The 12,561-nt window shown below is 49.5% G+C and overlaps 2 protein-coding genes across 2 annotated transcripts; both read right to left on the reverse strand.

Moving 5' to 3' along the window:
- Nucleotides 1–9,606: 9,606 nt before the first annotated feature.
- LOC123511082 lies at nt 9,607–11,024 on the reverse strand. The gene is made up of 2 exons (XM_045266696.1): nt 10,779–11,024; nt 9,607–10,710 (listed from the first exon to the last, which is right to left on the reverse strand). Exons 1-2 carry the CDS (start codon nt 11,022–11,024, stop codon nt 9,607–9,609), a joined length of 1,350 nt encoding a protein of 449 aa, XP_045122631.1.
- Nucleotides 11,021–11,914, reverse strand: LOC123511083. The gene has a single exon (XM_045266697.1). The coding sequence runs from the start codon at nt 11,912–11,914 to the stop codon at nt 11,021–11,023; it is 894 nt and encodes a 297-aa protein (XP_045122632.1).
- Nucleotides 11,915–12,561: the final 647 nt, after the last annotated feature.

The following is a 12,561-nucleotide window of genomic DNA, read 5'->3' on the forward strand; positions in this document are numbered from 1 at the left end:
TAGCCTATCACCAAGCAGAACCTGTAATACAACTGTTTGTCACCACACTGACAGACTCACTGGTTATACTTTCAGGGCCTTTAAACCTGAACAGAAATAAACACTATTCTGTAGCAAACTCATGAATTCATGAACAAACACACTCAAGATGAAACATACATCAGCTAAATTACCCTCACCAAAGAAAAAGGACATGTAACATCTTTCTCAATAATATTTTGGTGCATACATAGTACTGAAAAATACATAACTAACTTATGTAAAGAGAATTAACTATTCTTCAAGCTGTTTTTACCACCAATGTATAGTTAAACAAATGTAACTTCCATCTGTATGAAACCCACCCATCTCTTCACTGCCCTTGCCTCGGTCTTTGTTTTCTTTTCCTGCCTTTGTTTTCATGAATTAATTTACTTGTCTTCTTTTCCTTCCATTTTTTCCCTTCTCTCCTTCCTTTCCTATTTCCTTCTTTTATATTCATGTCTTGTTCTTGTTTCCTTCCATTTCTTATTTTTCAACTTCTTTCTACACTCATTCATTTGGAATTGTTTTTTTTTTGTTTGCCTCTGTACGTTCCTTCATTTTCCTTTGTTTTCTTTTTTTTGTTCTTATGCATTCCTTCATTTTAAATCCCTTTCTTTTCCCTTCTAATCATACTTCTTTGCTTTCTTCAATTCTTTTATTTGTCTACTTTCCTTTTCAATCTATTCTCCTCTCCTTTTTTATTTCCTCTTTCCTTGCTTGCTCCCTCTTCCTTTCATTAATCCTTTTTCCTTCCTTCGTGTCACTTCTTATACTCCCTTCCCTCTTCATTTCCATTCTTTCTATCTCCTTTCTCTCCCTTTTCTTTCCTTTCATTATGTTTTTCCTCCTTTCCTTTATCATCATCCTTCCATTTTTCCTTCTTTTGTTTTCCTCTTCCATCTTGACATCCCTCCCTACCTTGCCTGCTTGCCTGTCCTCTCTCCTTACTCCTTCCTGCCATCCTCCCCAGACTCATTCTCAAGACCTCTATAATTGTGGGTTGTGGAGACAGGCCAGTCGTGCTCCACAGAGGCACTTGTTGGTGTGGCACCCTTTTCCTCCATAAAGGCGCTTGTTGGTGCAGACACTCACATTTAGAACATAATTTGGATCTCGACAGTCATCTTTTTAGCTCTCTGTTATGTATTATCTTATTTTTTTTAAGTTTAATTTTTGTTTAATTTTCTTTTTTCTTGTTTTCTTTATGGTGTTATTAGTTTTGTCTTCTTGTTTTCTTTCATTGTTTTTGTGTCTTGTAGCTATACACTTATTTCTTTTGAGTGCTATAATTGTTCTTGTTTGTACTGTGTCATTAGATTTTGCCTTTATCTGCTTTACTTTTTAGTTTTGTGATGGTTCTTTGTCTTCTTTTTTTGCATTGCATTATCTTTGCCTATTATATTTTTTTCATATTTCATTCGCTTTTCCTTCACTGTGGGGCTTGTTGGTGTGGCACCCTTTTCCTTCACTGAGGGGCTTGTTGGGGTGGCACTCTTTTCCTTCACTGAGGGGCTTGTTGGTGTGGCACCCTTTTCCTTCACTGAGGGGCTTGTTGGTGTGGCACCCTTTTCCTTCACTGAGGGGCTTGTTGGTGTGGCACTCTTTTCCTTCACTGAGGGGCTTGTTGGTGTGGCACTCTTTTCCTTCACTGAGGGGCTTGTTGGTGTGGCACCCTTTTCCTTCACTGAGGGGCTTGTTGGTGTGGCACCCTTTTCCTTCACTGAGGGGCTTGTTGGTGTGGCACCCTTTTCCTTCACTGAGGGGCTTGTTGGTGTGGCACCCTTTTCCTTCACTGAGGGGCTTGTTGGTGTGGCACCCTTTTCCTTCACTGAGGGGCTTGTTGGTGTGGCACCCTTTTCCTTCACTGAGGGGCTTGTTGGTGTGGCACCCTTTTCCTTCACTGAGGGGCTTGTTGGTGTGGCACTCTTTTCCTTCACTGAGGGGCTTGTTGGTGTGGCACCCTTTTCCTTCACTGAGGGGCTTGTTGGTGTGGCACCCTTTTCCTTCACTGAGGGGCTTGTTGGTGTGGCACCCTTTTCCTTCACTGAGGGGCTTGTTGGTGTGGCACTCTTTTCCTTCACTGAGGGGCTTGTTGGTGTGGCACCCTTTTCCTTCACTGAGGGGCTTGTTGGTGTGGCACCCTTTTCCTTCACTGAGGGGCTTGTTGGTGTGGCACCCTTTTCCTTCACTGAGGGGCTTGTTGGTGTGGCACCCTTTTCCTTCACTGAGGGGCTTGTTGGTGTGGCACCCTTTTCCTTCACTGAGGGGCTTGTTGGTGTGGCACCCTTTTCCTTCACTGAGGGGCTTGTTGGTGTGGCACCCTTTTCCTTCACTGAGGGGCTTGTTGGTGTGGCACCCTTTTCCTTCACTGAGGGGCTTGTTGGTGTGGCACCCTTTTCCTTCACTGAGGGGCTTGTTGGTGTGGCACCCTTTTCCTTCACTGAGGGGCTTGTTGGTGTGGCACCCTTTTCCTTCACTGAGGGGCTTGTTGGTGTGGCACCCTTTTCCTTCACCTTTTCCTTCACTGAGGGGCTTGTTGGTGTGGCACCCTTTTCCTTCACTGAGGGGCTTGTTGGTGTGGCACCCTTTTCCTTCACTGAGGGGCTTGTTGGTGTGGCACCCTTTTCCTTCACTGAGGGGCTTGTTGGTGTGGCACCCTTTTCCTTCACTGAGGGGCTTGTTGGTGTGGCACCCTTTTCCTTCACTGAGGGGCTTGTTGGTGTGGCACCCTTTTCCTTCACTGAGGGGCTTGTTGGTGTGGCACCCTTTTCCTTCACTGAGGGGCTTGTTGGTGTGGCACCCTTTTCCTTCACTGAGGGGCTTGTTGGTGTGGCACCCTTTTCCTTCACTGAGGGGCTTGTTGGTGTGGCACCCTTTTCCTTCACTGAGGGGCTTGTTGGTGTGGCACCCTTTTCCTTCACTGAGGGGCTTGTTGGTGTGGCACCCTTTTCCTTCACTGAGGGGCTTGTTGGTGTGGCACCCTTTTCCTTCACTGAGGGGCTTGTTGGTGTGGCACCCTTTTCCTTCACTGAGGGGCTTGTTGGTGTGGCACCCTTTTCCTTCACTGAGGGGCTTGTTGGTGTGGCACCCTTTTCCTTCACTGAGGGGCTTGTTGGTGTGGCACCCTTTTCCTTCACTGAGGGGCTTGTTGGTGTGGCACCCTTTTCCTTCACTGAGGGGCTTGTTGGTGTGGCACCCTTTTCCTTCACTGAGGGGCTTGTTGGTGTGGCACCCTTTTCCTTCACTGAGGGGCTTGTTGGTGTGGCACCCTTTTCCTTCACTGAGGGGCTTGTTGGTGTGGCACCCTTTTCCTTCACTGAGGGGCTTGTTGGTGTGGCACCCTTTTCCTTCACTGAGGGGCTTGTTGGTGTGGCACCCTTTTCCTTCACTGAGGGGCTTGTTGGTGTGGCCCTTTTCCTTCACTGAGGGGCTTGTTGGTGTGGCAGGGGCTTGTTGGTGTGGCCCTTTTCCTTCACTGAGGGGCTTGTTGGTGTGGCACCCTTTTCCTTCACTGAGGGGCTTGTTGGTGTGGCACCCTTTTCCTTCACTGAGGGGCTTGTTGGTGTGGCACCCTTTTCCTTCACTGAGGGGCTTGTTGGTGTGGCACCCTTTTCCTTCACTGAGGGGCTTGTTGGTGTGGCACCCTTTTCCTTCACTGAGGGGCTTGTTGGTGTGGCACCCTTTTCCTTCACTGAGGGGCTTGTTGGTGTGGCACCCTTTTCCTTCACTGAGGGGCTTGTTGGTGTGGCACCCTTTTCCTTCACTGAGGGGCTTGTTGGTGTGGCACCCTTTTCCTTCACTGAGGGGCTTGTTGGTGTGGCACCCTTTTCCTTCACTGAGGGGCTTGTTGGTGTGGCACCCTTTTCCTTCACTGAGGGGCTTGTTGGTGTGGCACCCTTTTCCTTCACTGAGGGGCTTGTTGGTGTGGCACCCTTTTCCTTCACTGAGGGGCTTGTTGGTGTGGCACCCTTTTCCTTCACTGAGGGGCTTGTTGGTGTGGCACCCTTTTCCTTCACTGAGGGGCTTGTTGGTGTGGCACCCTTTTCCTTCACTGAGGGGCTTGTTGGTGTGGCACCCTTTTCCTTCACTGAGGGGCTTGTTGGTGTGGCACCCTTTTCCTTCACTGAGGGGCTTGTTGGTGTGGCACCCTTTTCCTTCACTGAGGGGCTTGTTGGTGTGGCACCCTTTTCCTTCACTGAGGGGCTTGTTGGTGTGGCACCCTTTTCCTTCACTGAGGGGCTTGTTGGTGTGGCACCCTTTTCCTTCACTGAGGGGCTTGTTGGTGTGGCACCCTTTTCCTTCACTGAGGGGCTTGTTGGTGTGGCACCCTTTTCCTTCACTGAGGGGCTTGTTGGTGTGGCACCCTTTTCCTTCACTGAGGGGCTTGTTGGTGTGGCACCCTTTTCCTTCACTGAGGGGCTTGTTGGTGTGGCACCCTTTTCCTTCACTGAGGGGCTTGTTGGTGTGGCACCCTTTTCCTTCACTGAGGGGCTTGTTGGTGTGGCACCCTTTTCCTTCACTGAGGGGCTTGTTGGTGTGGCACCCTTTTCCTTCACAGGGGCTTGTTGGTGTGGCACCCTTTTCCTTCACTGAGGGCTTGTTGGTGTGGCACCCTTTTCCTTCACTGAGGGGCTTGTTGGTGTGGCACCCTTTTCCTTCACTGAGGGGCTTGTTGGTGTGGCACCCTTTTCCTTCACTGAGGGGCTTGTTGGTGTGGCACCCTTTTCCTTCACTGAGGGGCTTGTTGGTGTGGCACCCTTTTCCTTCACTGAGGGGCTTGTTGGTGTGGCACCCTTTTCCTTCACTGAGGGGCTTGTTGGTGTGGCACCCTTTTCCTTCACTGAGGGGCTTGTTGGTGTGGCACCCTTTTCCTTCACTGAGGGGCTTGTTGGTGTGGCACCCTTTTCCTTCACTGAGGGGCTTGTTGGTGTGGCACCCTTTTCCTTCACTGAGGGGCTTGTTGGTGTGGCACCCTTTTCCTTCACTGAGGGGCTTGTTGGTGTGGCACCCTTTTCCTTCACTGAGGGGCTTGTTGGTGTGGCACCCTTTTCCTTCACTGAGGGGCTTGTTGGTGTGGCACCCTTTTCCTTCACTGAGGGGCTTGTTGGTGTGGCACCCTTTTCCTTCACTGAGGGGCTTGTTGGTGTGGCACCCTTTTCCTTCACTGAGGGGCTTGTTGGTGTGGCACCCTTTTCCTTCACTGAGGGGCTTGTTGGTGTGGCACCCTTTTCCTTCACTGAGGGGCTTGTTGGTGTGGCACCCTTTTCCTTCACTGAGGGGCTTGTTGGTGTGGCACCCTTTTCCTTCACTGAGGGGCTTGTTGGTGTGGCACCCTTTTCCTTCACTGAGGGGCTTGTTGGTGTGGCACCCTTTTCCTTCACTGAGGGGCTTGTTGGTGTGGCACCCTTTTCCTTCACTGAGGGGCTTGTTGGTGTGGCACCCTTTTCCTTCACTGAGGGGCTTGTTGGTGTGGCACCCTTTTCCTTCACTGAGGGGCTTGTTGGTGTGGCACCCTTTTCCTTCACTGAGGGGCTTGTTGGTGTGGCACCCTTTTCCTTCACTGAGGGGCTTGTTGGTGTGGCACCCTTTTCCTTCACTGAGGGGCTTGTTGGTGTGGTACCCTTTTCCTTCACTGAGGGGCTTGTTGGTGTGGCACCCTTTTCCTCCACAGGCACTTGTTGGTGTGGCACCCTTTTCCTCTGTTGAGGGGCTTGTTGGTGAGGCACCCTTTTCCTCCACAGGCACTTATTGGTGTGGCACCCTTTTCCTCTGTTGAGGGGCTTGTTGGTGTGGCATCCTTTCCTCCACAGAGGCACTTGTTGGTGTGGCACCCTTTTCCTCCACAGAGGCACTTGTTGGTGTGGCACCCTTTTCCTCCACAGAGGCATTTGTTGGTGTGGCACCCTTTTCCTCATTAGAGGGGCTTGTTGGTGAGGCACCCTTTCCTCCACAGAGGCACTTGTTGGTGTGGCACCCTTTTCCTCCACTGAGGCACTTGTTGGTGTGGCACCCTTTTCTTCCATGGAGGCACTTGTTGGTGTGGCACCCTTTTCCTCATTAGAGGGACTTGTTGGTGTGGCATCCTTTTCCTCCAGAGGCACTTGTTGGTGTGGCACCCTTTTCCTCATTAGAGGGACTTGTTGGTGTGGCACCCTTTTCCTCCAGAGGCACTTGTTGGTGTGGCACCCTTTTTCTCATTAGAGGCACTTGTTGGTGTGGCACCCTTTTCCTCCAGAGGCACTTGTTGGTGTGGCACCATTTTCCTCCAGAGGCACTTGTTGGTGTGGCACCCTTTTCCTCCAGAGGCACTTGTTGGTGTGGCATCCTTTTCCTCATTAGAGGGACTTGTTGGTGTGGCACCCTTTTCCTCCAGAGGCACTTGTTGGTGAGGCACCCTTTTCCTCCACAGAGGCACTTTTTGGTGTGGCACCCTTTTCCTCCACAGAGGCACTTGGTGTGGCACCCTTTTCCTTTGCTGAGGGGCTTGTTGGTGTGGCAACCTTTTCCTCCACAGAGGTGCTTGTTGGTGCGGCACCCTTTTCCTCCACAGAGGAGCTTGGTGTGGCACCCTTTTCCTCCACAGGGCACTTGTTGGTGCAGCACCCTTTTCCTCATAGAGGCACTTGTTGGTGTGGCACCCTTTTCCTCCACAGGGCGCTTGTTGGTGCAGCACCCTTTTCCTCCACAGAGGCACTTGTTGGTGTGGCACCCTTTTCCTCCACAGAGGCACTTGGTGTGGCACCCTTTTCCTCCACAGAGGCACTTGGTGTGGCACCCTTTTTCTCTGCTGAGCGGTTTGTTAAAGTGACACCCTTTTCCTTCGCTGATTTGCCGGTTAGTGCAGCACCCTTTTCCTTCACAGGAGCACTCGGTGCGACACCCTTTTCCTCCGCAAAGGCACTCATTGGTGAGGTACCCTTTTCCTTTGCTGAGGGGCTTGTCTCGCTCATTGGTGAGGCGCCCTTTTCCTCCGCAGAGGTGCTGATTGGTGAGGCGCCCTTTTCCTCCGCAGAGGTGCTGATTGGTGAGGCACGCTTTTCCTCCGCTGAGGGGGTCATCTAGCTCGTTGGTGCAGCATCATCCTTTTCATTCGATGAGGGGCTCATCTCGCTCATTGGTGTGGCACCACCCTTTTCATTTGCCAAGGGGCTCATCTCGCTTGTTGGTGCGACACCCTTTTCTCCCACACCATTGGTGTGGTACCTTTACCTCCGCTGATTGGTGTGATATTCTTTTCCTCTGCTGAGGGACTCAATTCATTTGTCAGTGTGGCACCCTTTTCGTCCACTTAGGGGGTCGACTCGTTTGTTTGTGCATTACTCTGTTTCTCCATTGAGGCACTCATCGATGTGATACCCTTTTCATTTGCTGAGGCGCTCATTGGTGCTGCACCCTTTTTCTCTGCTGAGGTGCTTGTCTTTCTTGTTGGTGCAGCACCCTTTTCCTTCGCTGAGGTTTGTAATGCGCTCGTTGGTGTGGTAACTTTTTCCTTTGTTGAGGTTCTGTCTCGCCTGTCTATGCTGCACCTTTTTCCTTTCCTGAGGCGTTCCTCTTGTCAGGAATCACTGTGGCTGTGGCTGCCATTGCTACATCAACAGTGGCTGTGGCATTCACTGACTAATGGGGTAAATTTTAGCTGCCTTTCTGCGTGCCCTTCACCTTTGGGACATGTTCATCCAGTACAATGCCACATTGGCTGCAGCTCCTTGTTCCTCTGCTGAGGTGGTTGTTTCGCAAGTCATTGCTGCTACTGCAGCAGTCTCTTCTTCTGGTTGCAAGCTTGTTTTGTAAGGAGTTACTGGAGTTACAGCTGATGTTTCTGCAACTGCAGTGATCGTGGCATATGTTGATTGAGGCTCAATTTTAACTTTTATTGCTCTTTCAGCTGCTGCTGCCTTCCTATGTGCCCTTCGCTTCTGGGATGGGGTTAATTTTGCAGCTACTTGTGTTGGCAGCAGCATCTTCTTCCTCCAATGAGGCACACATTTTGCAAGTTGTTGCAGCATCAATAATCATGTTTTTGTCATTCCTTGTGGAAGCCTCACTTTTTGCTCTTAGGGCCGCTAGCACCTTCCTGCGTGCCCTTCGCCGTGCTGCGGGTGTCGTGGTATTTGCTGAATTCCTCGCATGGCTGTGCTCAGAGATGGCCACTTTGCTGTGAGTCAGTGTGGCAGGAGCAAAGTGATGCAGTACATCAAGAAGGGCATCACTAACTGGAGCAAACACATCCAGGCCTTGCTCTTCTGCCTGGGTCACTTCTTCAGCCCAGCTCAAGACAGGCCTACCCTCCCGTTGTTCCTCCACAACCCTTCCCTCTACGCTCTTAGCCTCCATATATTCGTGCTGTTCCTCTGCTACATCCATGACGCACAATAGGAGGTCATTACTTAACATTTTTGTGAGGCTTTTCTCTTGTTTCACTACTTCCTTTTCATCCTCCACGTCATTAACTAATGACATCACACATGCCGCAGACTGTTGGGCTGCCACATCATGACTATCAAGGTGTTTCTTGGAGTGGCGCCCTCGCCTCCTCCGGAACAGCCTGAAGAGCCAGCTGAAGCAGGTTCGCCAGCCCCTGTGTTCTTCTTCCTCAAGGATGTTGCAGGTGTTAGCAACCATAGTGAGTTCAGTGACATCTGTAGCCACTGGCTTCACTTGGATAGACTCTTTGTTGGAACTCTTCATTCCTTGTTTGTGTTTGGTGCACAAGTTTTCAGCTTGCTGGGTTTGCTCCTTAGATTCTTGATTACAATCCTTCAGAGTAGGCAGCATGCTGCTCTTTGCTACTGTAAGTACCTGCCAGTAGCTACATGATGGCAATATTTAACTTGAATTGGAGGTATTCCCCCATTGCCTACTAACTCCAAGCTGGTAAGTCCAAGCACTTCTGACCAATCAGGTACCAAATAATGTACCAAAAAATTCTTAATGCCCTATTTATACATAATCATTGACACAGAGATAAGTAACATGAATCATGAACAAATCAGTATCATGAACAATGACACAAAGGCAATAATACGTGTATTGTAACTCACAGTGTAATAGCCATTCACTTAATAATTCTCAGCTGAGTAGCAAATATCAAATGAACTATGACATAACACTTACAACAATGAGGATCGGCGTTGGACAGAATAAGATGTATGGAGAAATCAGAGGGCGGAATGCAACACCTCTCTCACTGATGACCAGACAGAATCTGCCTCCTTCAGAGGCAGCTGGGGCACACCACATGCGACCTATTTCTTCATCCCCTGCAGAATCAGTAGCGATCCTCTGTGTCCTTATCTATCCTATGCGCAGCGTCATCAGTCTTTGCACATAAACAACCCTCTCACTACCTCTCTGCATCTAAGTTAACCTCCGTACATCTTCACTACTGTTACTTACTGTTATATTTACTAATGTTCATATGTCCTTAATACTACAAATTATGATAATTAACTATTCTCTTATTACTTAGCATCCTCTATCGCCAGCAGCCTCACATCACAGTGTGAGGCACCACAACTGACGACTACACTCCCCCCTTTGGTTGGACGCAGGGCGTTGCAACCAATCAAAACAAAAGACACATCATACAGTACACGATGTTGCCGAGGGAGCCGAGACAATGCCCCCTAGAAGACAGAGTTTGACAATAGGACGAAGGAGTTCCCCAGAGCTGGTACGGAGGCGAACCCTACGAACCAGCCCGTCTACCCCGGGGAGGGTTTGAGTGATCCGGCCAAGGCGCCACTGGTTTCTGGGAAGGTATGGGTCCATTACAAGGACCAGATCACCAACCTGAAGATTGCGAGAAGGAGCAATTTGGCGTTGGCGCATCCTGAGAGTGTGAAGATACTCCGCGCTCCAGCGCTTCCAGAATCTATCCGCAAGAGCTTGTGCATGGATCCAACGGCGGCGGAAGGATTCTTCAAAGGACATATCCTTTATAGGCAGATGGGTGCCAGAGCCAACACGCAGGAGATGATCTGGTGTAAGAGCCTCCGGTTCCAATGCAGAGCTAGGTGCGGCTGTTAATGGACGACTATTAAGCGTAGCCTCGACCTCACAGAACAATGTATGCAGTCTCTCGTCATCGATTTTCTGTGAGCCAATGATGGAGGATAGAATCTTCCTTATGGAGCGGATCTGGCGTTCCCAAACACCACCCATGTGTGAAGCCGTAGGAGGTTGAAAGATCCACTCGATTTCACGCCTTCGTAATGTCTCTTGCAGCTTGGCATGTGCATCCCACTGCCGGATGGCCATCTGAAGATCCTTGTTTGCCCTCTGAAAGTTTGTACCCTTGTCGGAGAACAACTTTGTTGGTGTCCCGCGTCTGGCAATAAAGCGCACAAGGGCATTGAGGAATGCGTCCGCATCAAGGGAAGATAGGACCTCTATATGTACTGCCCTGGTGCTAAGGCAAGTAAAGATGCACCCAAAGCGCTTTACTGTTCGCCGCAAGCAAGTAACCAGGAAAGGACCAAAACAGTCTACTCCTGTGTAAGAGAATGGGGGCTTCCCTGCAGTGATGCGTTCTGTGGGTAATTCGCCTTGACGTTGTGTCAGTGATTTGCTGTTGACTCTGCAGCATAGGAAGCATCTCCGTAAGATACGATCAACCAGGGGCTGACCAGCAACCACCCAGTAATGTCTCCGCAGGCTTGCTAAGGTATGCCCCGGCCTGAATGTCTGGCCAAAAACACATGTGTGTCTTGTACAATCAGGGATGTCATTGGGTGATCTTTAGGCAGTAGCACAGGGCCCTGTGGTGATTCTCCACCATCTGATTCCAAGCGACGTCCACCTATTCTGAGAATGCCCTGTCCATCAAGCGCCGGCTCCAGATGGTAGAGGGGACTGGACTTAGTAAACTTGCCCACCTTGAGGACTTGAATAGCTTCTTTGAAGTGAATATGCTGAATGTAGCATATGATAGCTGTTCTGGCGGCCCTGAACTCCGTTGCCTCAAGGCGAGATCCTGCAATGTTGGGGCGTCCTTTCATGATCCACTCTGTAAATCTGCGCGGAGCCACGCTACTGCTCTCTGTAAGGTGTACCAGGACGAATACCGTAAAAGGAGCTTGTCAACTGCACCATTGTCTTGGGTTTCTACCGCTAGAAAAGTGATCTCCTTCCTGACTTCTGGATCTCCTTCAATATCATAGCTATGACTGAACATTGGTGGCCATGAGAGTTCTGATTGATACAGAAAGCCTGGTCCGCCTTTCCATCTTCCTCCTACTATGAGCTCCCGTGCTGTGAGTCCTCTGGTAGCATCATCTGCTGAATTGTCTTCCGAGCACACATGTCGCCACTGGTGAGGTAATGACAATCTATGTATAGTTCCTAGTCTGTTAGCCACAAAGGTATGGAACCTTCTGGTAGGGCTGGCTATGTACTGTAAGACAATCCTACTGTCTGTCCAAAATACTGACGACGTAACTGGAATTGAGACTTCCCTTCCTAGTTTAGCATCGGAGCTAACCGCTAAGACTGCAGCACACAACTCTAATCTGGGTATGGAAGTTGTCTTAATGGGTGCTAATCGTGTGCGTGCCATGATAAAACTGTTATGCACAAGTCCAGATTCATCTAGCAGCCTCAGGTATGATACAGCCACATAGGCCTTTGATGATGCATCACAGAAATGATGAAGTTTGGCATTCACTAAGCGTTTGAATTGCGATGGAAATATGCAGCGTTCAATACGAAAGTTGTTCATCGCATTGAGCTCCTTTAACCATGCTGTCCATTTCTCTTCATTTTCCTTTGTCAGTTTCTGGTCCCAGCCTTGTTTTCGTCGTACTTCGTCCTGGAACATAATTTTTGCCCTGACAGTGAAAGGTGTCATGAAGCCTGGTGGATCGAAGATAGAGCTCACAGAACTCAACATACCTCTCCGTGTTTGGCTTATTTGGCTTGGATACTGCAATTTTTAAACAATCATCTTCTAGACTCCATAGCACTCCAAGTGCCCTGTCAACTGGTAATTTGTCCTTTGCTAGGGCAATGTCTCTCATTCGTGTGCTTCTTTCCTGCTGAGGTATTTCAGCCATGACCATTTTTGAATTGGTCATCCACTTGGTGAGATGAAAACCTCCCCTTCTTAGGCAATTCTGTAATTCCTGTGCACTCTGAATTGCTTCATCTGCTGAATCTATGGACATTAAAAGGTCATCCACGTAAAAGCTTCTCTTGGCTTTATCAGTCTTTGCTCCTTCTTTCAGGGTTTGCCTTAGAGAAAAATTAGCACATGCAGGACTCCAAACTTCCCCAAAAAGATGTCGTGTCATGCAATACATGCATGGTGGCTTCGTGAAATTACCTTGTGGCCACCAAAAGAATCTTAGGACATCGCGATCTCTAGGATCCACCAAAACTTAATGGAACATAGCCTCTATGTCAGCAGACATGGCTACTCTTCCTTCTTGAAAGCGGATCAGGATGCCAAGCAGACTGTTGATCATGTCCGGGCCTTGCATGACTCGCTCATTCAGTGCAGCTCCGTCATATCTGGCAGCACAGTCAAAAACAATGCGT

Source organism: Portunus trituberculatus, chromosome 31, assembly GCF_017591435.1.
Source record: "Portunus trituberculatus isolate SZX2019 chromosome 31, ASM1759143v1, whole genome shotgun sequence".
In the NCBI taxonomy this organism is placed as follows: Eukaryota; Metazoa; Arthropoda; class Malacostraca; order Decapoda; family Portunidae; genus Portunus; species Portunus trituberculatus.